The 24927-nt window shown below is 41.4% G+C and overlaps 3 protein-coding genes across 6 annotated transcripts in view; 1 reads left to right on the forward strand and 2 right to left on the reverse strand.

Moving 5' to 3' along the window:
• sspn (sarcospan (Kras oncogene-associated gene)) overlaps nt 1-34 on the reverse strand; it is a 10340-nt gene extending 10306 nt beyond the window's left edge. Inside the window, exon 1 of the mRNA XM_061037036.1 lies at nt 1-34. This exon is cut by the window's left edge and continues 268 nt beyond it. The gene's annotated coding sequence lies outside the window, so the exon portion shown is untranslated.
• A 1723-nt stretch (nt 35-1757) lies between these two features.
• On the forward strand, nt 1758-5490 carry bhlhe41 (basic helix-loop-helix family, member e41). Of its 2 annotated transcripts, none has more exons than XM_061037030.1 (5): nt 1758-2055; nt 2149-2215; nt 2374-2484; nt 2580-2691; nt 2939-5490. In XM_061037030.1, exons 1-5 carry the CDS (start codon nt 1964-1966, stop codon nt 3910-3912), a joined length of 1356 nt encoding a protein of 451 aa, XP_060893013.1. In that variant the 5' UTR covers nt 1758-1963; the 3' UTR covers nt 3913-5490. The 2 variants fall into 2 exon arrangements, with proteins under 2 accessions (XP_060893013.1, XP_060893015.1); XM_061037032.1 differs by having other exon boundaries at nt 1768-2055; nt 2377-2484.
• Nucleotides 5491-6379: 889 nt separating this feature from the next.
• LOC132973519 (ras association domain-containing protein 8) lies at nt 6380-23615 on the reverse strand. Of its 3 annotated transcripts, none has more exons than XM_061037028.1 (6): nt 23263-23615; nt 16435-16637; nt 13404-14206; nt 13020-13217; nt 11540-11684; nt 6380-8660 (listed from the first exon to the last, which is right to left on the reverse strand). In XM_061037028.1, the coding sequence occupies exons 2-6, from the start codon at nt 16535-16537 to the stop codon at nt 8539-8541; spliced, it is 1371 nt and encodes a 456-aa protein (XP_060893011.1). In that variant the 5' UTR covers nt 16538-16637; nt 23263-23615; the 3' UTR covers nt 6380-8538. The 3 variants fall into 3 exon arrangements, with proteins under 3 accessions (XP_060893011.1, XP_060893012.1, XP_060893010.1); XM_061037029.1 differs by having other exon boundaries at nt 11546-11684; nt 13398-14206; XM_061037027.1 differs by having other exon boundaries at nt 13398-14206.
• Between the last annotated feature and the right edge of the window lie 1312 nt (nt 23616-24927).

Raw genomic sequence — 24927 nt, forward strand, 5'->3', positions numbered from 1 at the left:
GCCTGTCTGCTCCTCTCCCTGTCCCGTCCCCCCTCCCCTCCCCCGCTAAGGCCTTCCCCTCACCATAAGTCCTGCTCTGCTGCTATTTGGAAACAGAGACGCCTCTGAACTAATATGGAAAACATTTGGACTGGATTCCTAAAGCATCTCCAGTGCCACATATAGAGCAGGCAGCAAAAGTGTGGAGGAGAGGAAGAGGAGGGAAAGGAGGGGGGGGGGGGGGGGGGGGGGGGTGGCAGACCCAAAGGGGGGACTCCTACGTACGACCGTGACATGTTTTCACTTTTTCGTGAAATTAAAGACAAAAAAAGAAGGGAAAGTGCAGAGGCGAGTAAGCAGGTATGAGTTAATAATAATCCAGCACGGAGGAGGTCACACTTCATCTGAGAGACGGTGTGATTGGATCGTTCTTTGTCAGCACTGTTACACAAGAGAGCCATATGCTGCCAGCCAGAAAGAGTCACATGACTAACAGGAAGAAGTAATGTGATCATAAGGCATGTGAGGGCTACAGGGGCTCAGATTGTTTCTCAGTTTATGTTTACAGGAGGAGAGCAGGTGTCACTGAGAATGAGACAAACCTCCTGGAGACTTTTAAAAGAAAAATGAAAAAATAAATAAATAAATAAATAAATAAATAAATAAATAAATAAATAAATAAAAATAAGCTAAAAAAAGGTTGTGACTTTAAATGATTTGATTCATATTTGGAAGTAAAGATCACAGAAAAGTCAAAGTTGATGCCTTGTTTGCCTTGTTTGTATTTTATCATCAGATGAAGGTGGGAGAGCAGCAGCACCCATGCTAAGGTTCATAAAGAAACCGCGCGACGCACGTGTCTGAGCACACAGCTGGGCCGGTGCCATGGTTACTGACAACGCAGCTCTGTGCTGTGCTGGAGATGAAGTGTGAATAGGTAACCCTGCCCTGCTCAGGGCAACAACACGGACTGAAGAGAGAATGGGGAAAATGGTTCCCCGTGTTTACCACATTCACTACTGTGTTTTCATTTTTAGATCAGTATGATTGTTTGGGAGTTAAGGCGAGTTCAGGACGTTTCTTCATGAACACTAGGAAAACGTATTTGTATATATATATATGTATATATACAAAATATTTTTTTATATAAAAAATTAAATAAATAATAATAATAATAATAATAAAAATAATAATAATAATAAAAAAATTATATAAAAATGTATATAAAAAATATTTTTATATATAAAAATATTTTGTATAAAATTTTGTAAAATATTTTTATATATAAAAAACAATAATAATAATTAATAAAATAATAATAATAATAAAAAATAAAAAAAATATTTATATAAAAAACATATACAAAATATATTTTTATATATAAAAATATTTTGTATACATTTTTGTAAAAATATTTTTATATATAATTTTGTATAACAACATGAAGTACATTTCTGTTCCCTGTAAAGTGTGAGCAAGAAAGTTCGTTGATTAATGTCAAATTATGCAGCATTACAACCTTTTCGGACAATTGCAACGTAAAAGGGCTTGAGTTACAAAGTTGAAAACGGATGCAGGATAAGAATGCGTAAGTGGTTCAGGCTCTCCTTCTGCCACATTTTGCAGCATGAATCACGTTTCAGCCACCAGGTCGAAAAGTGTTTGGACTACATCACTATAGGAACAGCGAGCGATAGCTGCTATTACACACAGAAGGTCTAATTACCGGACTTTGTGCTGGTGTAGGCTACACGTGAGTCGGAAGCTGTTCCCCCACCGGAGGCGCGCTTGCGCACTGGCGGCTTTGCGAAGTTGCAGCTCAGGGAACTCTAGACATCAGTGTGAAGCCTCAGCTCCAATTGGAGGACACGCACTGTGCATCATCTCTCCCTCAGCACATCCATCCCGTCTGTGGCTCGTTGGAATAACAAACATTCCCCCCAAAAGAGGTTCGAGAGCGGATAAGCAGACCAGGAGAGAGGTGATGGATGAGAGAAAGACCAGGAGAGAGGTGATGGATGAGAGAATACCGCATTTACAGGAGAGGCAGTTCATGGAGCACGCAGATTTCTTGGGGTGAGTGTCGCTTTTTTTAGTAAACTCTGACAAACTCTTATAAACTGTCATGTCAGCCTTGTGAATAATCGAACGCTTCCCTCTCTTCTTCAGGGTGGATTATCCCTCCCTGTACATGTGCAAATCCAAAAGAGGAATAAAACGAGAGGATGGTGGGAAGGTGCGCGTACTGACTTATTCTAAGAAAATGACAATGCTTTGTTTCCCTTCACTGACATTATTGTGTTTGTGAAATTTAATATAACTGAAATGGATAATAAAGTTTTTGCTTACATAAGAGAGCATCACAGTAAAACGCGTGTGTTGTGTGTGTGCCAGCAGGACGCGTACAAGTTACCTCACCGGTTGATAGAGAAGAAAAGAAGAGACAGAATCAACGAATGTATCGGCCAGCTGAAGGATTTATTACCCGAACATCTGAAGCTGTCGGTAAGATCATGAAACCACTAAAAAAGTTTGGACCCTGCGTTAGGAAAATTTGGTTTGGTAGATCTTTTAAACCTTAACTGTGTTTTTCTGTGTAGACTCTTGGGCATTTAGAGAAAGCTGTGGTCCTGGAGTTAACACTGAAACATCTGAACGCACTGACTGCTGTCACCGAGCAGCAGCACCAGAAGATCATCGCTCTGCAGAACGGTGAGAGATGAACAGGAGTGCATGTTTTAAATCAGAGACTTGTTCTCTTTCTGTAAGATTAAGTTGCATTTTTATTTGCTTGGCTTGCATAAAACTTTGTTGTCTGTTTTCAATGGTAGAAAATGCATTCTAACATAACAATGCATTTAAAAAACGCATTAAAACAGAATAATTAAAATGCTGTTTTATCACATTTGGTGTAACAATGAACAGAAAAATCATTATTTCTTAATCTCGTGTTTCTCAGGGGACCGGTCGTTAAAATCCTCCATCCACGCAGACCTGGACGCGTTCCACTCCGGGTTCCAGACCTGTGCCAAAGAGGTCCTGCAGTACCTGAGTCAGTTTGAGAACTGGGCGACGCGAGAGCAGAGGTGCGCGCAGCTCATCGGTCACCTCCACACGGCGCTGGCTCAGTTCCATCCCGGTGCGCCGCCGCCGCCGCCGCCGCCGCCGCCGCTGCCGCTCCAGCAGCACCAGACCCCCGCGGGGGGGGACTCGCAGAGCGGGCAGAGGGCAGACAGCAACAGCCAAGCGAACTGCGTCCCGGTCATCCAGAGGACCCAGGTTGGGGGGGAGCTTAACGAGAATGACACGGACACGGACAGTGGTTACGGGGGCGAGGCGGAAAAGAGCGAGGCGAAAGACAAAGAGTGTGAGCAGCGCAACAAGGCGCAGCAGCAGCAGCAGGGACACAAAGCTGTGAAAATCAAGCAGGAGTTTGGAGATGAGCGCGCTGCCAAGAAACCAAAGATGAACTGGAGTGGGAGCGGGGTGGGCGGCGCTGACCTCACCAGACCAGACCTGGCGTTTATGAACTCTCTAATGGGAATAAGCAGTATGGGACAGCAGACGCCTATTTGCATGCCTTTCTACTTCATCAACCCCTCGGCCGCGGCGTCCTACATGCCTTTTTTAGACAAGAACAACATTGAGAAGTACATGTACCCCGCGGCCGCCGCTCTCGGTTCCCCTTTCCCCTGGCTGTACCCCGCACACGCTGCCGCCGCCGCCGCTGCCGCTGCCGCGTTCCCCGGCCTGTCTGCACACTTTGGAGCCTCCTCTCAGTCCAAGGACTCCCAGAGTCCAGACAGCGACGAGTCACGGGAGGATGAGACGGACTCACCTGAGGAGGATGACGGGGAGGGTGACGTAGCTGATCTGTCTCTGGAGAGCAAGAACAGTCCGCAGGATCAGCTGTCTGCGTGTCCAACGAGCTAAAGTGTGTTTTACCTTTCCGTGCATTCTGCTGAGGTGTTTATTTTTTAAATTAGGTTTAAAGGAGGACTCACTGAGGGGTCTCTCATGTACAAAAAGCTTGTGCGTAAAGGGGACAGTTGTGACGTGCCTTTTGCACTTACTCTAGTTTAATCAAGCTAAATAATTATCGACAATGATTGACATAAACTCACAGCTGTGTTGAGCTGAGGGGTTTGGGTTTTTTTTTAATCGTCTTTGATAAAAAAAAAATATTTTGAATTGGCAGCAATTGGTGCCAAAAACTTTTGAGAACATCATCAGTTCTCCAATCAGCGAGCCTCTTTTGGATGTATGACGTTGCAAACTGACCTCTGCCAAGGTTAAGTTAGAGCCCGACTTAACTCTGACTGTAAATACAGGCTGGTTCATGAACATGCAAAACGTGCACTAACTGGGCCTGTTAAGAAGTGCAACAATCCACAGTACCTCATCCCCCATTGGGAGGCACTTTGTCCCTCCTGAGAAGAATTGAATGGTTCCCCCCCTTCCAGAAAACACAAACACACCTGAAAAGAAATACAAAAATCAGACACTTTAATAATTACACATTTATAAGAAGAGATGATAGGAGAGACACTTTGTTGACGCCTGAGTTTACTCTGGTTCCCTTTAGCCTACTGGTTTGGTCTTGTGAGGCAGGAATCACTGAAGTCCTGCAGAGTAATGGAAAGGAAGAAAAGGGGGCTGCAGCTCAGAGGTGAAGTGACCTGTGACTCCTGTACCTCCGGGATGAAGCGTTGTAGGATAGCACCTTATACATCTTTAATATTGAATGTACCTGTCATTTCCCAGCTGTTGAAGTTTGTACATGTAGGACGATCTTTACTCTTGAGACGTAAAGTGCACTTTTTCTGTCTCCCTCCCCCACACCGTTACCATTTCATTTTTAAAAAGTCAATCACTGGAGTTCTGGTTGAACCTTTTTTTACTATGTTGAGTTAAATAAAATGATGATTCCATTTCAACAGAGCGCAGAGATACAACATTTTCTAAGTAAATGCCCACTGCTTGTTTCCAGCTCTTTCAAAGTAAAAGGATTACGTCTATAAATAGATTTGACATTGTCAGACTATCCCCCTATCTGTGTTGTGTAAACCCCTCACTTCTTTACTTTGGAAAAGGTGGGAACCACAAGTTCTGAATATTGTTGTTTTAGGACTTTTGACTTTTTTGTCTCGGCCTGTTTTTTTTTTTTAAGAGATTAATTCCTGCAAGTGTTGTGTTTTTTAGCTTCCACATGTGACTGACTAAACAGAAGATTTTCATTGTATTTTGCATACATGACATTGCTTTAGTAAAACTATTCTGCTGATTTTTTTTGCCTCAAATCTGTTCTATGAAGTGGCATGTGCATCTGTAAATACGTTTTTTTTTGTGAATATACCATGAAGTATACAATGTCTATTTCAGTGTTGTAGAAGTCTATGGATTTTTTTAAAGAAAAGATTTAACTGAGCAACTGTTGCACATTTCATTAATGCGTTACACATGCTGTTCTAAATTATTGCTGATGAGTTGAAAAATAAATATCAAAACAAACTTTTGCAAGCTTTTTTTATTTAACCCCAAACTCTCACTCGTCGGTGAACGCAGGAGTGCTTCAGTAAGTATTTGTGAAACTAAACAACATATCGCCTGCATGTGTAATCTTAAGGTCACGGTGAACACACACTGTAACACACCATGTTATGTATGCACAGATAAAAAAGGAGCCATGCTATAACAGCCCTCTCTCTGATAGAGAGAGGAAACGTGAGGTCCAGTAAATGAAACATACTGTTACTAAAACTGTAAATCAGCTGACAGGTCACAGCAGAAGAATGTACAGTAAGCCCAGGCTTTAAACAAATGTCATGTGATAAAAGGATGATGAAGTGAGATTACAGTCTGACTGTACAGGCGGATGAAAAACAAGGGGCCTCCTCCCAACTTGTCAAAAGCTTTAAATCCTGCCTTTGTTATTGCCACTAGCTGATTTGGTGCCATATTTTAATTTAGTCCATATGAAAAACTTTCATGTTTGAGTTAATGCTTTTTAGTGAAAGTCATTAAAGTAATACTGACATGGAGAAACCATTTTCTGTCTTTTAAGGGAATGGACATGAAAGCTGCCAGACGTTGCAGAAAAAAAGATTACACTAATGTTCTGTAAGTATCTTTAACCAGCACTGGGAGTCACTTTAAAACGTTAAGCTGTTGGATTTTCACATTCGACCAGAAAAACTCCTCTCTAAAACTTGTGTGAATCGTACAATGTTGACATGAATTTACTGCACCTCCCCAGGTTGTGTTGAAGTTTAACATTCCTGAGTGGAGGTCTCCATCTAGTGGTCAGAAGATGAAAAACAGTTGAGGCGTAAAGTGTCCAAATTCTCTCTTAAAATAAAAAAAAGAAAGAAGCTACAGTTACCACATGCACCGTGACAAATCTCATTTAGTCAGATGGTTTATTGAATCATGCAATCAAAGTCATATCAGCAGCCAGATACAGCCATACATCAGTCAACACTTTGCAGTATATTAAGGCAGGAAACAATAAAAAAACAGGTTATGTACACTTCTACAAAACATACACGGTTGTAAACAGCGACCGCAGCTAACCTCTCATCCCAGGGTGGATAATGCACACCAGTGGTTTCTTAAAGGGACAACACACCCAAATACACTGAATATCATAGTTTAAAAAAATAAATGAAAACAGGATCTCCTTTAACGGGACATCAGGAAGACGCCCTGTCCTCTTTGTAGAGACTGAATGCTACAGGCTGAACGTCTCTGCTCTATTTATTTCAAACTACAAACTCCTAGGTGACAGTATGTTGTTGACTTAAAGGCTTTGTATGTGATTTTTTCATCCAGCAGATGTCGCCCTTGAGCACCAGCATGAAACCAAAACAACTCGCGCTGCATTGTTGTGTTAGCATGCTAATGCTAGCGATCTTTATTCTGCTCGTATCTTCACACTGCATGTAAATTTACCTGAAATGAGCGTGATCTAGAAACACAGTTAAGCAGTGAGTACAGTATGTTATTCTTCTTTTCTCTAGTCCCTCAATTAAACAACTTTTATACACGAGGGGAGGAGTCAGCCGGCCGTCCGGGCGATGTAAACAAAGTGAAGATAGGACTCTGAAAACTCTGAAAACATCACAGACAGTGGGACTCGGGTGTTACACCCATTGTAGACAGTCATGACTCACAGAGTTATTTTCAGAGGAGATACTTGATTTATATATTTAAATGTGAAACATCACATAGAAAGACTTTAAGTTTGCAGCATGATGAAATAAATCGGATTACATGTGAATGCGATTCACAGCATGTGTTACTATGACTACAGTAATAACAGTAGTAAAGTGTAAAACACTATCACTTAGGGGTTTCTTTCTACAAAACACTAAGAGGGAAAACATGTGGATAGCTTCCTCTTTGCTGCTGTGCTGTCATCATTTCATTCTGCATACACAACATTTCATCTAACCGGACTACAATCATCGCTTTTATGTCTCCACTTGGAGCTTCACTGTACATTCTTACAACAATGGCGGAATGACTATAAGGCACTTTGATGTGATTAGCAGCTGAACTACAACCTTAAGAGGGGCTTCATACCTTGGCTGCTCTGCACAAACAGCTGTAGCTATCCACTGGATTATGACATGCCACCATTTTGACAATAAACTCATTAATTCACTGTACCAAGCGGGCCCTGCACATCCAGATATATGGCTATATGAACACCACAATCATCATGCAACAAGACCTGCGAATCTTTGGCCACTGATCCTTTCAAAGAAACAAGCATAATATATTTGGCAAAAAAATATACTGTGTAGTCATCTTATAACACAAACAAAACAGCTTAAAAGGATAATAAACACTGTTTCATGATGCAGATATTTCTGCAGGAATGAGGCCACTCCTTCTTTGTTGTTTGCTGTGAATACGCAGCCTTGTAATAATATATAATAATTCACTGAATAAAGATGAAAAGTAAGAAAACATATTTACAGTATCCATCATTTTGGTGCGTACAGTAACATTCTTTAGTAACAAAAACCATTACCATTTGTGCATAGTTTTTAACATGAACACAGACAGCTACAGGAATACGTTCTGATATGCAAAATGATTAATTGGGGAAACAGTTCTACTACAGACACGAGTCGATCCTTCATTACTTCAATAAGAACTAGTTGCTATGCTGGGTTAAGATTTGTTCATTCAGAAATCACATTCGATCTTTAAGAGATACAGAGTCACATACTGAGATTCTCAATGATGCTTTTGAAAAAGGCATTCGGTTTGAATCATGATGCTAGAGAGAGGAAACAATACAAATCATTCAGCAGGTAGTAAAGTGAGAGTACATTAAGTGGATATGTTTTATAAAGAAAGTCCACAGCAGCTTGAAGATAAGAAAGTCCTGATGTTATATTCAGGCTGCTTCTTTTTTTCATGCTTCAAACCGCCGTGCATTTCTACCTCCATGACTTTGTTCACTTCACTGTTTGAGTCTTTTCACTCGAGGCTGCCTTCATGTAATCAAGACAACAGTGCATAGTAGTGTGCTACTGAGGTATCCACTCACACGTAGATCCCCTCTGGGTTCAGGCCTGAACTGAGAGGACTGTGGAGCACCCGCAGGTGACTGGACATGGCGTGTGATGACACGGGACGCTTCAGGGAGCCGGACAGGGGAACTAAATCTGTGAATGGAAAACACATGAAAGAAAGAAACATTAGAAAAACATTTAAGAATTGCATTAAAGATAAAGTCAGATTTACTTTGTAAAAAAATATATTTTCAAATCATTTTCACTGAATGCTCTTCTGAACTACAGCGAGTTTCTGTAAAAGAATGCCTCTGCAGAGGTGCCACCAGGGGGCAGTACAGAGCTGTTCAGATCATGCTGATGCAGAGGAGCCACCAGGGGGCAGTACAGAGCTGTTCAGATCATGCTGATGCAGAGGAGCCACCAGGGGGCAGTACAGAGCTGTTCAGATCATGCTGATGCAGAGGAGCCACCAGGGGGCAGTACAGAGCTGTTCAGATCATGCTGATGCAGAGGAGCCACCAGGGGGCAGTACAGAGCTGTTCAGATCATGCTGATGCAGAGGAGCCACCAGGGGGCAGTACAGAGCTGTTCAGATCATGCTGATGCAGAGGAGCCACCAGGGGGCAGTACAGAGCTGTTCAGATCATGCTGATGCAGAGGAGCCACCAGGGGGCAGTACAGAGCTGTTCAGATCATGCTGATGCAGTGAATTTAAGGCTTGGCATAGAAGTGCTTGCTGATTTTTTTTTCCCCCACAAAAACTGGAAGGTTACTAGAAGGACATGAACACTCAAGTCATTATTTTTCACACTTGTAATCCATCCAGTTTAATAATTAAACCCACAGCTCTACAGCGTGCCATGATGAAGTACACACCACACAATCAGAACGTGATCGAGCTGATGATAAAAGCAGGCGTTCAATATTAACCATCACTGTATATGCTACCACTTTTAAAGAAGAGGAGACACGATTGAACATTTGATCAAATTGCAGTTAAGCATCTCCAGACTGAGACTGAAGGACAGTTTTTTAAGAGCCATCACTGAACTGAACAAAATCAAACACTGACCCACCATGGGACAAATAGTGCAATATTGCTTTGACCTGCTTTGTTTACACATTTCATTACAAACTAATGATGATTGTATGTGTGTGTGTTTGGATATTTTCTACTGTACTTGTGTAGGTATATATATATATATATATATATATATATACATGTGTGTATATGTATATATGTGTTTTTATTCTATATTTTTATATTTCAGGCATGGCACAGCAAATTTCGTTGTACTCTTGTGCAATGACAATAAAGTCTATTCTATTCTAAATATAAAATCTGGAATTTGTAACAATAATTCTTCTTTTTTTTAAATTAGCGTTAAGTTACCGTTTTTTTTAATTTTTTAAAATTTTTTAAAGATTTATTTTGTGCCTTTAATGTAGAGATAGGACAGTGGATAGAGCTGGAAATCAGGGAGAGAGAGAGTGGGGAGTGAAATGTGGGAAAGGAGCCACAGGCCGGACTCGAACCCAGGCCGCCCCCGCTCTGAGGACCACAGCCTCCATACATGGGGCACGCGCACCAACCACTGCGCCACCAACGCCCCGAGTTACCGTTTTTTGAGACAGTGGGCATGAATATGTTTAAAAAAATGTCTTTATATTTGCCTGACAATAGAGGGTAGTCATACTTGTGTATTTGAATTTAAATATCAAGTTTTGGGCGTGCAGACGTATCCTCTAAGTACACTCACTTTATAAACTTTCTTTGACAAGCTGGCGGTAACGTCCCTGGTTACAACATTTAAAACAGCTGCTTCACACTTACCACAAAGTCTTTGTAAGTCAAACTTTTAGCCTCTGATTTGGGTGTAAGTTCTCTATATTTTTAAGGTTTTAAATAGACAGCTGGCCCAAAAGTTGATGTAGATCGCCTCTCTTGCTTTGTGACAGCTCTCACATAAATCAAGATCTCTCACTTTATGTGTCAGCTCTCCTGTAGGAGGACAGAGCTTTGGTCCATTGAGCCCATCACAGAAACTGCTGAGCATGAGATAAGAGGGACAGAGTGATGGGCGGGAGAGGAGAGATACAGAAAGTCCGCTCAATGAATGACGCCAGGGTCCGTTTGTATCCAGTCAGCTGCTGTGTGCATGGTGACTACAGTCGCTACTGGAGATGGTTAAAGCTAATTCTGTTTCCCAAAATACTCCCGACTCCTCCCAGTATCCTCTGTCTCTCTAATACACTAACAAGTGTTTATGCTTTTAATACCTTCACTCTTACCCATATCTACATTCTTCTCTGACCCTTTCAGACACACCGGTGTTTGTCTGACTCAAAGAAGGAACCGTTCAAAATGTCTCTACTTTCTCTTGCCTTTCTCATTTCCAAGGTGTAAAATCTCAAATTGGTTCTAAAAAAAGATAGCTGTACAGTCACACCTGCAGACACACACACACACGTTGCCTTGAGCTGAGTCATTTTCAATCAGCAGGCGATCAAGATCCGAGATGGAAAACTAAGAAGTGCCCAGATGGAACAGTATAAATTCATGAATGCTCAGGCTGACTCAAGACAAACCGCACTTTATACACTTCACAAAAACAAGTCATGAGTCACCTGTGACAACAAGTTCAGTAACTTCCTGTTTCAACCATTTTAACAGAAAATGATAACTGGACATATAAACGACTCTCTCTCCATTTTCAAATCTCATCTCAAAACACATCTTTTTTAAACTGGCATATTCAGTCTGATCATTCTCCACCTGGTCTCATAACTCCTTTACATCCTGTACATTTGTGTTTTTAATGTTATTTTTATCGTTGTGTTGTTACTCTGTTGTTTTTTATCTCTGCTCTGTGACGTGACCTTGAGAGTTTTGAAAGGCGCCTTATTATTATTATTAAAATGTATTATAAACGACTGTTTGTGACTCTTCTCTTTTATTTGAACTATTGAATTTAAATATTTAGATGTTAAAGAAATTGAAAAGAGGAAACAAAAAAAACAGATATTACCTATACCATAAGTGGTTGAAGTAGTTTCCTCCTCGGTGGGTTCAGCAGGCAGCACGGTGACCTTGGTGCCGGTCTGTTTGATGAACTGCTGCAGGTTCACTTGCCTCAGCTCCTTGGTCAGCTGCTCCAGCTCGTGCTGCATGTCCTTCAATGAAACGGCACGAGAAAGTTATTCCTCAGCGAACAGGAAGGTGTTAGCAGGAATCTTAACGCTGGCATCTACAGCTACAGATGATACGAGACGCTGTTCACGCTGATGTTCAGACACTTGGATACTTTTTAACCCTCAGGCAGCAGTTTCATTTTCTACCCTCTTAAGTCACCAAGGACAAAAATGTCCACTGCAAAAAAAACTGCTATAAAAATAGAACAGATAGATATTTATTGAATAATTATCAGGAATTTAACCCTTTAAATGCCAGAATCAAACTGGCATTTAAAGGGTTAAATTCCGAAAAATGATTGAATGTTTGGTAGTTTTGAGCAGGGCTGAAGTTGTTTAAGAGATTTATAAAGAAATAAATAATAATCTGTTTTATTTTTATAGCAGTTTTTGTAAATTGGACATTTTTGCCCTCCAATGTCCAAACAGGGAACTACATTTTAAATCTGATGCTACACAAAAACTAACAATGCATCAAAGTCAATATTTTGGATAATCTTTGATATATTTAAAAAAAATCCCCCAGCCACCAAATATTTGTTTTATGGAAAATAACTCATTTTTGTGTTTTTTTTTTCAGAAATAACAACAGTGACATCAAGTAATCAAACTGGAATTTAAAGGGTTAAATTCCTAAAAACTTATGAATGTTTGATAGTTTTGAGCAGGGCTGAAGTTGTTTAAGAGATTTATGCAGAACAAAGTAGAAAAAAATATCAATCTGTTCTATTTTTATATCAGTTTTTTGTAAGTAGACATTTTTGTCCTTAGTGACTTCAGAGGGTCGTAAACATGTTTCAGTGTTCTATTGATCTATTAAAAACATAAAATGTGCATTCCAAAATGTGTCAAGAGAGAAACTTTCTTACAAAAATGTGTGCCATATGCACTAACAGACAAAATGATGGACAGATGAAGAGGAGACATTTTACCAAATGGACAAAAATGTCCATAGTGATGCATGAGGGTTAAAGAGATGATAAAAGTGTCTTCATCATTTTATTTGTGACCTCGTCAGTTTTGTTGAAAGAGAAACACACATTGACCATCTTTTCTACCTTACTGGTTTTGAATAAATGGAGCACAAGCTGAAAGATTTTTTTTTTTACATACAGCAAACAAATGAACATCATATCAACAAAACAGTTTCTGTATTATTTCTTTGAATGCTTTATGTTTCTAAATCGACTGCAACTCAAAAGAATTCTCTACAGCTGCATCCTTTCACATCAAAGAGGACTTGTCAGATTCATTTTTAGCTCTATTGTGTGAGGAAACTACTGAGGGCAAGTCCTCGAACGCATTAATATGTCTCACCTGCAGTTTCTTGCCGCTTTGTCCGAGCGATCTGTCCACCGCTCTGCAGCTGCTCTCCAGCTGGACAGCCTGTCTCTCTTGAGCCTTCAGTTCTGCTTTGACCCTGAGGACCTGAGCCCGAGCCTCGGCCTCGCTCACCCACTGGGTCTCCTGACGCTCCCTCTGCAGCCGCTCCTCCTCCAAGCCGGCCTCTACACCCTGAAGGTTCAAACAAATATAGAAAAATAAACAATACCCTGATACTACTTTCACAGCTATGATTTAAAAAATAAAGTTTTATTTCATTTGCTTTTGATTCATGTCTCATTCACCAAAACTTTATTCAAAAACAATTTTTTTGAATTAAATATCCCAAAAAATCTCCCGCACACAGCACACCTGTACCATTGCCAGCTTGTCTTCGATCTCCAGCTCGCAGCCTTGCAGGCGTCCTCGCAGCTCCTGCAGTCTCTCCTCCAGCTGCCTCTCACTCTCCAGCTCTATCTGCAGCTCGGTCGCCCAAAACTCCTCCTCCTCCATCTCCACCTTGTTCTTCCTCAGATGCTTCTCCAGCCTGAGGATGTCCTCGACCAGTCCTCCTCCTCCTCCACCACCGGGGTCTCCAATGCACCCTCCGCCCCGCCCCCCTCTCCCTTCCGCCCAGGCCTGCAGCTCGGCCTCGTAGGCCTCCAGCTTCTTCTCCAGCACGTTCAGAGTCTCTCTCTGTATACCCACCAGTCTGACCAGGTCCTCCATGCGACAGGCCCACAGGCCGGGCGACGCAGTCCCCATGGCCGGTCCAGCATGGTGGTGGTGATTTCCACCGTTTCCCAGGAGGATTCTTCTGTTGGCTTCGGCCTCGACGATCCTGCCCCCGCTGAGTATCTCCCTGAGGCCTCTGGGTGCGCCGGTGAACGTGAGCGACTTGCGACGTGGCTCGCGGCGCCGGAGGGAGCGGTCGTTAGGGTGACGAAGCTTCGCGAGTGGAGGGAGGCTTTGGCGGTGCAGCCCTCGTTCGGGTCCTCTGAGAGGGGGTCCTTCTGAGGGGGGTCGTTCAGTCAGGGAGGGGCCTGTGCGGAGCAGGATCAGCTGGACGTCACCAGCGTACTGACCCCAGGTGTTCAAGGAGGCCACGGGGCTCTCGTGAGGGGCGAGGTGACGCTCGGTGTCCCGCCATTTTTCTACCAGAGTGTACCTCCCCGTGCGACCTGCAAACAACACAAAACAAATGATTTCTGATATTCATGCTGAGATAGATATGCACAATTTTTTACGAGTGCTTCAGGTAATTCTGACAATTACCGGGAATCACTTAGAAGATTGCAAAACAAACCTACAGAAATATTGCCATGACACTCGTCTTAGAAGTTATTTAAGATACTTCACACAGACATTAACCCTCATGCATCACTATGGACATTTTTGTCCATTTGGTAAAATGTCTCCTCTTCATCTGTCCATCATTTTGTCTGTTAGTGCATATGGCACACATTTTGTAAGAAAGTTTCTCTCTTGACACATTTTGGAATGAACATTTTATGTTTTTAATAGATCAATAGAACACTGAAACATGTTTACGACCCTCTGAAGTCACTAAGGACAAAAATGTCCACTTCCAAAAAACTGATATAAAAATAGAACAGATTGATATCTTCTTCTACTTTTTTTTGCATAAATCTCTTAAACAACTTCAGCCCTGCTCAAAACTATCAAATATTGAATAATTATCAGGAATTTAACCCTTTAAATGCCGTGGCAGTTTTTGTAAATTGGACATTTTCGCCCTCCAATGTCCAAACAGGGAACTACATTTTAAATCTGATGCTACACAAAAACTAACAATGCATCAAAGTCAATATTTTGGATAATCTTTGACATATCCAAGACTGATTTTAAAGAAATCCCCCAGCCACCAAATATTTGTAATATGGAAAATAACTCATATTTGTGTTTTTTTTTCATAAATAACAACAGTGACATCAAGTAATCAAACTGGCATTTAAAGGGTTAAATTCCTAAAAATGATTGAATGTTTGGTAGTTTTGAGCAGGGCTGAAGTTGTTTAAGAGATTTATGCAGAAAAAAGTAGAAGAAGATATCAATCTGTTTTATTTTTATATCAGTTTTTTTTGCAGTGGACATTTTTGTCCTTAGTGACTTCAGAGGGTAGAAAATGAAACTGATGCCTGAGGGTTAATTAGACATGGAGTCATTCTGCCGTAATCAACTTAACAATCACAGACTTAAACCTCTACAACCTTTTCTGTTTGTGGTTCTGGAAACAGCTCACAGTGTTTTTTTATAAGTGAGATAAGAGCCTTTAGTCTCAACCATACAGTTAAAGTACCGACTGGAAAATAGAACAATTGGCTGAAGGAGGCTGAAGGCTGCAAAGATCTGCAGTCCATAGCTGCGTTAAGAGGTTTAACCCTTTCACATTCAACTTGATTCATTCTTAAACAAGAAATACAATTTTTAAATGCCGTTAAAAGAAAACCTACACACAGCTTCTGCAGTAGCATGCAGACAGAAACCCGTGTTTAATGCCAGAGTACTGAATCGATATTTATGTCTGATCACTTAAAGTGGTGTAAATGATTTTAATCGAAAAAAAAAAAAAAGGCAGAGGAGGTCTTCAGAGGCTTTCTCAGTTTGGCGAGAGACCGGGGAATGAGTCAGACTTTCCCTCCTCCTCCTACTCTGTGCTTTGTGGGAAGTGATGTCAATACAGCCTGTTCAAGTTCCCCCGCTCCTGAAGGAGCCATATGGGAGAGGGGGGTTACTCAGATCTAAGAAAGTACCAATACAGCCTCTGACTACGACCCACTGGAACTCAGCAGGAGCTGCAGGCAGGCAGGAGATTCACATACTGGTTTTCTTAAAGGCTTTATATGTGATTTTTTTTGATCCAGCAGATGTCGCCCTTGAGCACCAGCATGAAACCAAAACAACTTGCGCTGCATTGTTGTGTTAGCATGCTAATGCTAGCGATCTTTATTCTGCTCGTATCTTCACACTGCATGTAAATTTACCTGAAATGAGCGTGATCTAGAAACACAGTTAAGCAGTGAGTACAGTATGTTATTCTTCTTTTCTCTAGTCCCTCAATTAAACATCTTTTATACACGAGGGGAGGAGTCAGCCGGCCGTCCGGGCGATGTAAACAAAGTGAAGATAGGACTCTGAAAACTCTGAAAACATCACAGACAGTGGGACTCGGGTGTTACACCCATTGTAGACAGTCATGACTCACAGAGTTATTTTCAGAGGATAAACTTGATTTATATTTAAGTGTGAAAAATCACATATAAAGACTTTAAAGAATCAAATTTCACAGTTAAAGGAAATCAAAAATAATACAAAGTAGAAATTCAAACAGCCTGGATGTGTCTCACAGGATATCTGCATGAAAGGTTATAGTAGAAAAAATACCTACCTATGGCCTGAGCCAAAGCAATCACCACTTCCTGGCAGGTGGTTGCCTCGGTGACCCCGCAGACGACCCTCTGGACTCCATCCACCCAGACCTTGAGCTCCATTTTAGGTCAGAAGCAAGGGGGCCGGTTGTGATGTGTTGGCCACGACATCGTTGAAGGCTCCAGTGGTGCAGGGCAGCTGAAGCCCCCTCCAGCCGCTTCACTGGGGAGGAAACCAAAAAGGAAAACAGGAAGCAGTTAGTCAGGATGTGCTCAAGGACATGGTCATAACACGTGTGTGTGTGTGTGTAACAGACACACTTCTTGTACCTGGTGTAAGATCTACTAACACAGGTAGTGAAATAAGCAGAACGTACAAAGTGTAGTCTTGCTCATGAATAAAGGAGAGTCTGTCAGTGTCCACTTCATATGGACTGTTACAGCCACACTGCCAGGACCAGCTGGCCATCGCACTCTTGTTTCTGTTCTTTGCTATGAATAGGTACATGTCTGTTGGGGGGGTGCAGGAAGGGTCTGCCAGTAGACTTTTCCCAGGTCCAGTTCCTGCTTTTGTACAGAGAATTACCCAGAAGCGTCGAAGACAGAGCAGGAAGATTAAGTCAGTGACAAATCGAGGACGGGGAACAGCGAGGGAAACAGAGAGAAGGCATGAAAGTGTTATTAAAAAATGAAACGGGAGAGCTGAAGAAGTGTTACATAAGGGAGTGTTGTAGGTTTTCTCAGTTATTGCCACTGTTCTGTCACACAGTCATCACAGTAGAATGCTTTGGTCCCTATAGGATTGAATTCTAGGATATGAACACCAACACAGGAAAATACATGACATCGTCTTCTGAAGTTCCTTCTGAAATAATGATTATTGGAAGATTGCCTTATAGCACTGTCACAATACAGATATGCTAATGTCATCTGGTTAATCACATCCAGTCTTATTTTCAAAGCACTTATTGAAAATGTGAACGACTGATACTGTCACCGTCTCTGAAACACCGATCGAGGGTGAGACATCCTTCAAAACGTCCTTCAAGGACAGCGTGCAGACAGAGAATGAATGGCATCTCCCCTGATCTCTATCACTCTCTCTCCATGGAGCTAACCTTCACTGCAACTACACTGCTGAGTCAAAAGGTCCTTTTGTTCGCCAACCCCCCCACCAATTACACCTCCCCCATCCCCAATATTCCCTGTCCACGCTCACAAAGTCACCCCACACCAGCCTGTCCTTCCCTCGACCAACTGCTTTTCTAAATATGGTAAAGACATTAGAGAGAGCTGAAGAGTAATGTTTGTTAAATACGGTGAACAGATAAGAGCTGAGACTCTTTTGTCAGTTGGTTAATTTGTTGTTAACTTCATGATAAAGATCAACAACACCACAGTGACATAATGGATGGTTTTGCCAAACTGTCCAAAAAAACAAACACTAAAACTAAGAAAAACCAATCCTCACTTTTTGGAAAATTAATGAGAAATGACTTTTCTGAATTAAAGGATCAGCAATGTATGACATTTGTTCTTTAACATATTTTCTGATTAATGCCAAACAGTTCATTAACTAATGTTTGTAGCTCTAAAAAACAGACAAAAGAAATCCTCAGGCACTTTCAGCGACTAAGAGAACTCAGACTTCAGAGCACAAACACACTGTGTGATCGGATCCATTGCATTTGTTTAGTATTTGAGTATCACACTTTGTCTGAAGCCTTGCTCTTCATAACTTTATTCTCAGCCGGTGGAAGGTGCACGCACACTGCCCTTGCGTGGCATTGAGGGCTGAAAGTAATAGAGGCTCATTTAAATAGTTCCACGAAAAAGTAGACTGCAAGATTTTACTGCATTGACCCAAAAGACTGCAAAAAACTAGAAACTCTTCTGGAGGGTTGTGGAAACCGAAATATGGACAGAGTAGGTCTTGATGCAAAGCACATGAGTGGATCAGTCAGGGGGAAAGTTTTATACACTGGAGGGGGGAGGGGAAGTGCTTCAAATATTACCTATTGCAACTCTGAGTAGGAGCACTCAGTGCAATATGGTATACTACATTTTGATTCAGAATAGTGGCACAATCAATCGTCTTCAGATTAATAAAAGAAAAAAGGAAACATGTCCAAACAAAGCTGAGCATCTCTTCTTTTCCTTGCACGAGCTAGAAAGGACTCAGAAGGTAAATACACATTCTGGTCAAGGCTTGTAACATTTCTATTCATTAACATTAACCCAGAATACCCATCTGATGATACAGGCACAGTGGTGTGGGGCAGCGTGCCATCCTGAGCTCTGCAGGCTCCATTCCTCCAGCCTGTCAAAGCCTCAGTCTGGGGAGATGCCCACTCCCTGATTTGTGCATGCGCGTCCTCTGCCAGAGAGGAGGGCTTAAATATCCAGAATTCTACTTCAGCTCGGTTAAAAAGATGATCAACTCCAGAAAATCCCAAACTCCCCATGGCATTTGTTTTGGCCTCATGTTGGTTTAAGCAGTGTAGACTCAAGATGAATCCCTGGGAGAGCAGTGAGGTGTGTGAGCAGCAGTGAGCAGCCTGGCTGCCCGGCTGCTGCTGCTGACTCTTCTCCAGGCCTACAGGAGCGTACAGAGCTGGCAGGAAAAATGGCCTCAACTTGCTGCTGGAGTAAACAACCTTCCATATGCTCGTGTGGGTGTAAATGTACACCCTGATTAAATACTATACTGTCGGAGGTTTTTTTTTTTACTGTATGAGCTTTGTTTGAGGATTCACAGTCTGTCGAGCATCACAAGCTGGTCTGAGAGTCCTGCAGCAGAAGAAGTAAGGGGGGATCGAGGGAAACAAAGATGGGCATTCATTACATTGAATGAAAAACAAAGACTGAGCTTGAATCAGGAGGAAGCCTGCAGGGAATCAACTGAACCTCGTTGAGAAACAGGATTGTCAAGGAGAAGCCTCATGTTCCACAAACACTACCTCTACAAATACAAGATATAACACCCTGCTCTCTATGTATCTAACCGTGCAGACCATTGTTCTGTAAGGAAGCAAGGCTGCCATTTGCCCACCCCCCACCCCCTTGCTCCCTATCCCTCTTCCTGCATCTTACCCCATCTCTCCCCCTCTCCCTTTCCAAGCCCGGCACAGTCTAGACCTGTGAAGGCTGTTTCGTCATGAGCCGGGGATCCGGCCGAAGATTTCTGCCTTTTAATAAGAAAGTTGTTTCTTACCACTGTAACTTTTACTGCTTTGCTAAAGTGCTCATGATGGATAGGCCGGATCTTTGTAACATAACAATGAGTAAGGTCTTTTACCTGCTTTATGTAACATAACAATAAGTAAGGTCTTTTACCTGTTTTATGTAACACAACAATGAGTAAGGTCTTTTACCTGCTTTATGTAACATAACAATGAGTAAGGTCTTTTACCTGCTTTATGTAACATAACAATGAGTAAGGTCTTTTACCTGCTTTATGTAACATAACAATGAGTAAGGTCTTTTACCTGCTTTATGTATCATAACAATGAGTAAGGTCTTTTACCTGCTTTATGTAACATAACAATGAGTAAGGTCTTTTACCTGCTTTATGTAACATAACAATGAGTAAGGTCTTTTACCTGCTTTATGTATCATAACAATGAGTAAGGTCTTTTACCTGCTTTATGTAACATAACAATGAGTAAGGTCTTTTACCTGCTTTATGTAACATAACAATGAGTAAGGTCTTTTACCTGCTTTTTGTAAAGTGTCTCCAGATAACACTTGTTATGAGTTGACGCTATACAAATAAAAATTGATTGATTCATTCATTTGGAGAAGGACATGTTTGTTTGGTTATTGAAAGTTTTAAAAGGCGACTACACCAAGTTACTAGAATGTAGTAGAAGGTTTCTGACATGCTAAACCCCCCCAATCTGCTTTTAATTAAAGACAATGGGAGACTGCTTATAGTCTGTTCGAGTACTTAAGCCTTTTTAGCCTATTGCTAACCAAACTTTAATTCAAATTGTGCTCCCTGTAGCGCAACATGTAATTACCAGCAATTTATCCCCTCCTGTAATTGGAAACAGATCTGTTGTGAAATGGATCCAGCAGCCAGAGATGCTGGTTTATTGTGGATGCACTGGTTGGAAGTAACTGGGGAAAGCGTTCACTTCCTGTCATCAAGTGGTACAGGTCATTATAATCCCAGGGGATTAAAACACATCAGGGTGGCAAAAGGTTTAGGATGAATGCAAAGATGGTCCTCATGTGGTTAAACATTAAGGGAACCAGATAAAGAAGTTCCTCAACATCAGTTTGCCAGCTTGCCCCGTCTACGACACCCTCTGCAAATGTAAACGCTGAGACTGCAGGGCAAAGACTGCGGCCTGTTGCAGGTCTTGATCCTGTGGAGAGGAATCTGATAACAGTCAGGATGTGCATTCCTGTGCTGCGAGAATGCAACGGGCCATGACTAAGAGACAAGGCGCACTAAGGGTCCGTCTATTCTGTGATCTGTTAAACAATGACACTTCAACAAACTTCATCCATGCTGGAGTTCAAGGTTGAGAACCATTTAAAAGACCAGTAAGTGAAACACAGTTTATTGAAAAATCTGGGGAACTGGATGATAACCCCCCCCCCGTCTATTAATGCATGGAAGTTAACAGTGGAAGATATTAAAGAAATGGAAAGAATTACATATAGGCTAAGAAACAGAGAAGATGAATTCATGTGTTACTGGAGTGAATGGATAAAGGAAACAGATAAAGTGGAATAATAACAGGTATGTAAATTAAATTATATTAAATTATGAGAGTAGCAAAAGAATTAATTTAATTATCTTTTTTCTCTTTGTACCTTTTCTTTGGATTTTTATTTATTTTTATTTTACTTCATGTTGTGTGTATTCTTGTATGTTTAAAAAACTATATATAAAAATGTGTCAGGATGAACAAAACATGTGATGACATATGACAACTTGTGATGTAGTAAAACAGCCTGCAAGTATTAAGTATTAAGAACAGAGTACGGAGTTGAACAGACTCTTTTTTTTACTCTGTCCTTCACTTTCTAAAAGCATCTGGTATGCACAGTGTTTACATTCTCTCAATTAATTTAGTGTCCTCTGAGACCTTTAGCGTCTGCAATATAGATGAGTGTTAATTAACGAGCAATTAAAGGAAACACTGTGCCATTACTCACTCAAACGCTAAAAGATAGTGGTGGTTATTCCCAGCAGATGCATTTGATTCAATTTAATTTTCATTAAGATTCAAGAAGAAATAATGTTGCTTTCCGACTCCTAAAAGCTTCAAAGCAAAACCCAAAATATACACAAAGCAGGGTCAAGCTTTCCTCAGGACTGCTTCAGAACTTTACTCCCAAATCTTTAGGTCACGGCGTCTAGGATTAAACCCACATCCCGTCACACTACAGACTGCAGCCTCAGGTCCTGAGAGCTCTCCAGTGGCCCCTGCCCCTGCAGCCGGCCCTCCTCCTTCTTCTTCTCCTCCCTGGCTCACATTAAAACCATTAGGTCCTGGACCTCATTTGAGAGGTCAGTGCTGGCAAGAGCTGCAACATCTGGATGGTCACGTTCAGCCGCAGCAATAATGCCGCCTTTGTTCACTTGCCATGTTCACTGCTCACTGGCAGGCTTATAGGAGCCAGTGGGGGGGGGGGGGGGGGCTCCTGCAGCGGGGCAGCACAGTGGGGCCTCTGGTCTATGGGTTTACATGTTACAGCGGTTTGTTAAAACATCATCTGGTGCTGAATCACACACTCAGAAGTGAAATGGGTTTTTTTTACAGCAGCAGCCTCAACAAAAAAAAGTGGCAACATTTATTTTGGGTGATTCTCTACAGCCAAATCTTCATTCTACAATTCTCTTATCAGACTCTTTTCTCCAAAGCGACGTACATCAGAGAGTAAGAACAACACAAGCAAGGATCTAGAAAAAAGGGAACAATGTCAGTAAGAGCAAACGATCAGCTTTGAGTCTGATTGGACACACAGGTGCTGACAGGAAGTGACCAGAGGCAAAGCACAACATTGAGGGCAGTTCTTGAGAGCTCTAATCAGTATAGAAACCATCTTATAAGTCGTCGTTATCAAACAAAAACCATCGTCATTACCATCATCATCATCAATAATATGGAGACCATCATCATTAAGTTAGTAGGTATTCATAAAGAGCTGGGTCTTTAGCTTTTTCTTAAAGGTGCAGAACATTCAGAAAGCTGTAACACCATTAGGGCCTACATAAGAAAGTCACAATGCATATAGACTGAAAGACAAACCTTGGCTGAGTTCAACCACTCTACAGGTTGCTTCAGCTTCACCTTGTGTGTAGAAGTATAGTACAGCACTGAGGCTTTAAAAAAGATAGACTAAATGTGTTTTAGGCTATATAAAGACTATAGGCTATACCATATGTTTACTGAGGCCATAAGAGAGTGTTTCTGGTAGCCATACTGAAGTTGCCTGACCTGAAGAAAGACAACAGTTTGAGCCAGCTCAGAGAAGGCTATCATGTCTAAGTGAAAACATTTGGCCCTTATGGATGAAAACAACAAGAGAACCTCCTTTTCAAACACTCTTATGACTCAAGTTATCTGATGTGGCTCTTGCTGTGTTAGCTTGGTGTTTTGTCACCAAACATCCTGACAGATAGCACCATCCATTCTCCTTTCTACAGCCTCCACTTCTTGGTGTGGAGAGGGGGACTGGGCAGGAGGAGCTAATGGCGATAACGGGCTCAGAGAGTAGCCGAACTTCTACTCCAGAAATGTTTCCGTTATCTCCGCCTCCCCCGGTCACCACACCGGGGCTCAGCCGCAGCATAACGCTATTATTAGCTCTGTTTCTAATGCTCTTACCTTCAGAGGATTCAACGTAGTGTGTGTCCTCTCCCGAGTGAAGTTAAGAGTATCCTTAATGCACATCAGGTAAAGACGTCAATTCCGCAAACAATGTTTCCTTCTTCAGCACTGAACCAGTAAATCACTCCCACGAACTGCGACAAAGTCTCGTTTGACTGCCGGGTCAAAAACAGAATCAAGGCGACAAAAAAACCGAATAAAAAAACCGAATAAGTCACGTTTCGACACTCTGAAAGTTTATCTGTCCTGAATGTGCGCTAAGTCTTTTGCGGTCTCTCCAGCAGGCTGCGGAAGAAAAAGCCCCTCTCCCCCCGTTTCATTACTCCTGCTGGTAAATACACGGCATTGGAACTGGGACACCGCAAGGCATTGTGGACTGTTTAAAGCTGCAAAACCCTGAGAGGGGGGGGGGGGGGGGCTACCTACAGCCAACTTTTACACATCCAGGACATTTCATCATGACCATTAAGAGTTTCTGTTACATCTGTAGCTTCTACAATGTAAGCCCATTATGACATTTTTAAACATGACATGTAGGCTACTCAATTCAGATAATTCAGCTTTTTTTTTTTTTTTTTTTTTTTTACAGCTCACTACTAATTTCAAAATATTTATATATATTCATTTTTTCTTTTTATTGTCATCATGTCTTAACATACAGTACACATATTTTATATTCAACATAAGGATGACAATATTTTACATTTTTATAAGTGGTGTGGTGTCAAAAAGGTTGTGTCCCCCCAGTGATGTGGAAATACTAAAAAATAACTCTTACAACACAGAAACATGTTTTACAGTTTATTTAAAGTAGTTTGGATCTGAGTTACATAAATTCATAAATGTTTCCCTCCATCAAGGTTTTCTTCCCTTTCTCTACGATATTTAACATCTTTAGATAACAAGGCAAACAAACAAATGAGTTATATAAAATGAAAGAATGAAATTAAATTAAGAGAAAGAGAAGAAGAATCAAAGTAGAAAGAAGAGAGAAAGAAAACAAAAGTGACACATTATATGCTATGGATGGCATACTGTTATTTTAGATCTGTAGATAGGCTACTAAAAATGCAAATTGGGTTTAAGGTAAGCTACACAATTTACCTGTCGCAGAAGATACTCATGGGTGTACAATAGGCTACTTTTATTTTTATTTTTGAGTTTAGAGCTTGAGTAGGCACTTGAGTACTTTCCACTCGTAGACATTTGAAGCTGCACAAGTGTTTTCTCTTTGTTCTATAGCTGAAAATGAACTTCCAAACTCCATGTGATCTGCAGAGTCCCTCTGCACCTTTAAGAAAAAGCTAAAGACCCAGCTCTTTCATGAATACCTACTAACTTAATGATGATGGTCTCCATATTATTGATGATGATGATGGTAATGACGATGGTTTTTGTTTGATAACGACGACTTATAAGATGGTTTCTATACTGATTAGAGCTCTCAAGAACTGCCCTCAATGTTGTGCTTTGCCTCTGGTCACTTCCTGTCAGCACCTGTGTGTCCAATCAGACTCAAAGCTGATCGTTTGCTCTTACTGACATTGTTCCCTTTTTTCTAGATCCTTGCTTGTGTTGTTCTTACTCTCTGATGTACGTCACTTTGGATAAAAGAGTCTGATAAGTGAATTGAAGAATTGTTGAAAATATTCCAGTGAATCA

This window comes from Labrus mixtus, chromosome 4 (assembly GCF_963584025.1).
Source record: "Labrus mixtus chromosome 4, fLabMix1.1, whole genome shotgun sequence".
NCBI classification, from domain to species: Eukaryota; Metazoa; Chordata; class Actinopteri; order Labriformes; family Labridae; genus Labrus; species Labrus mixtus.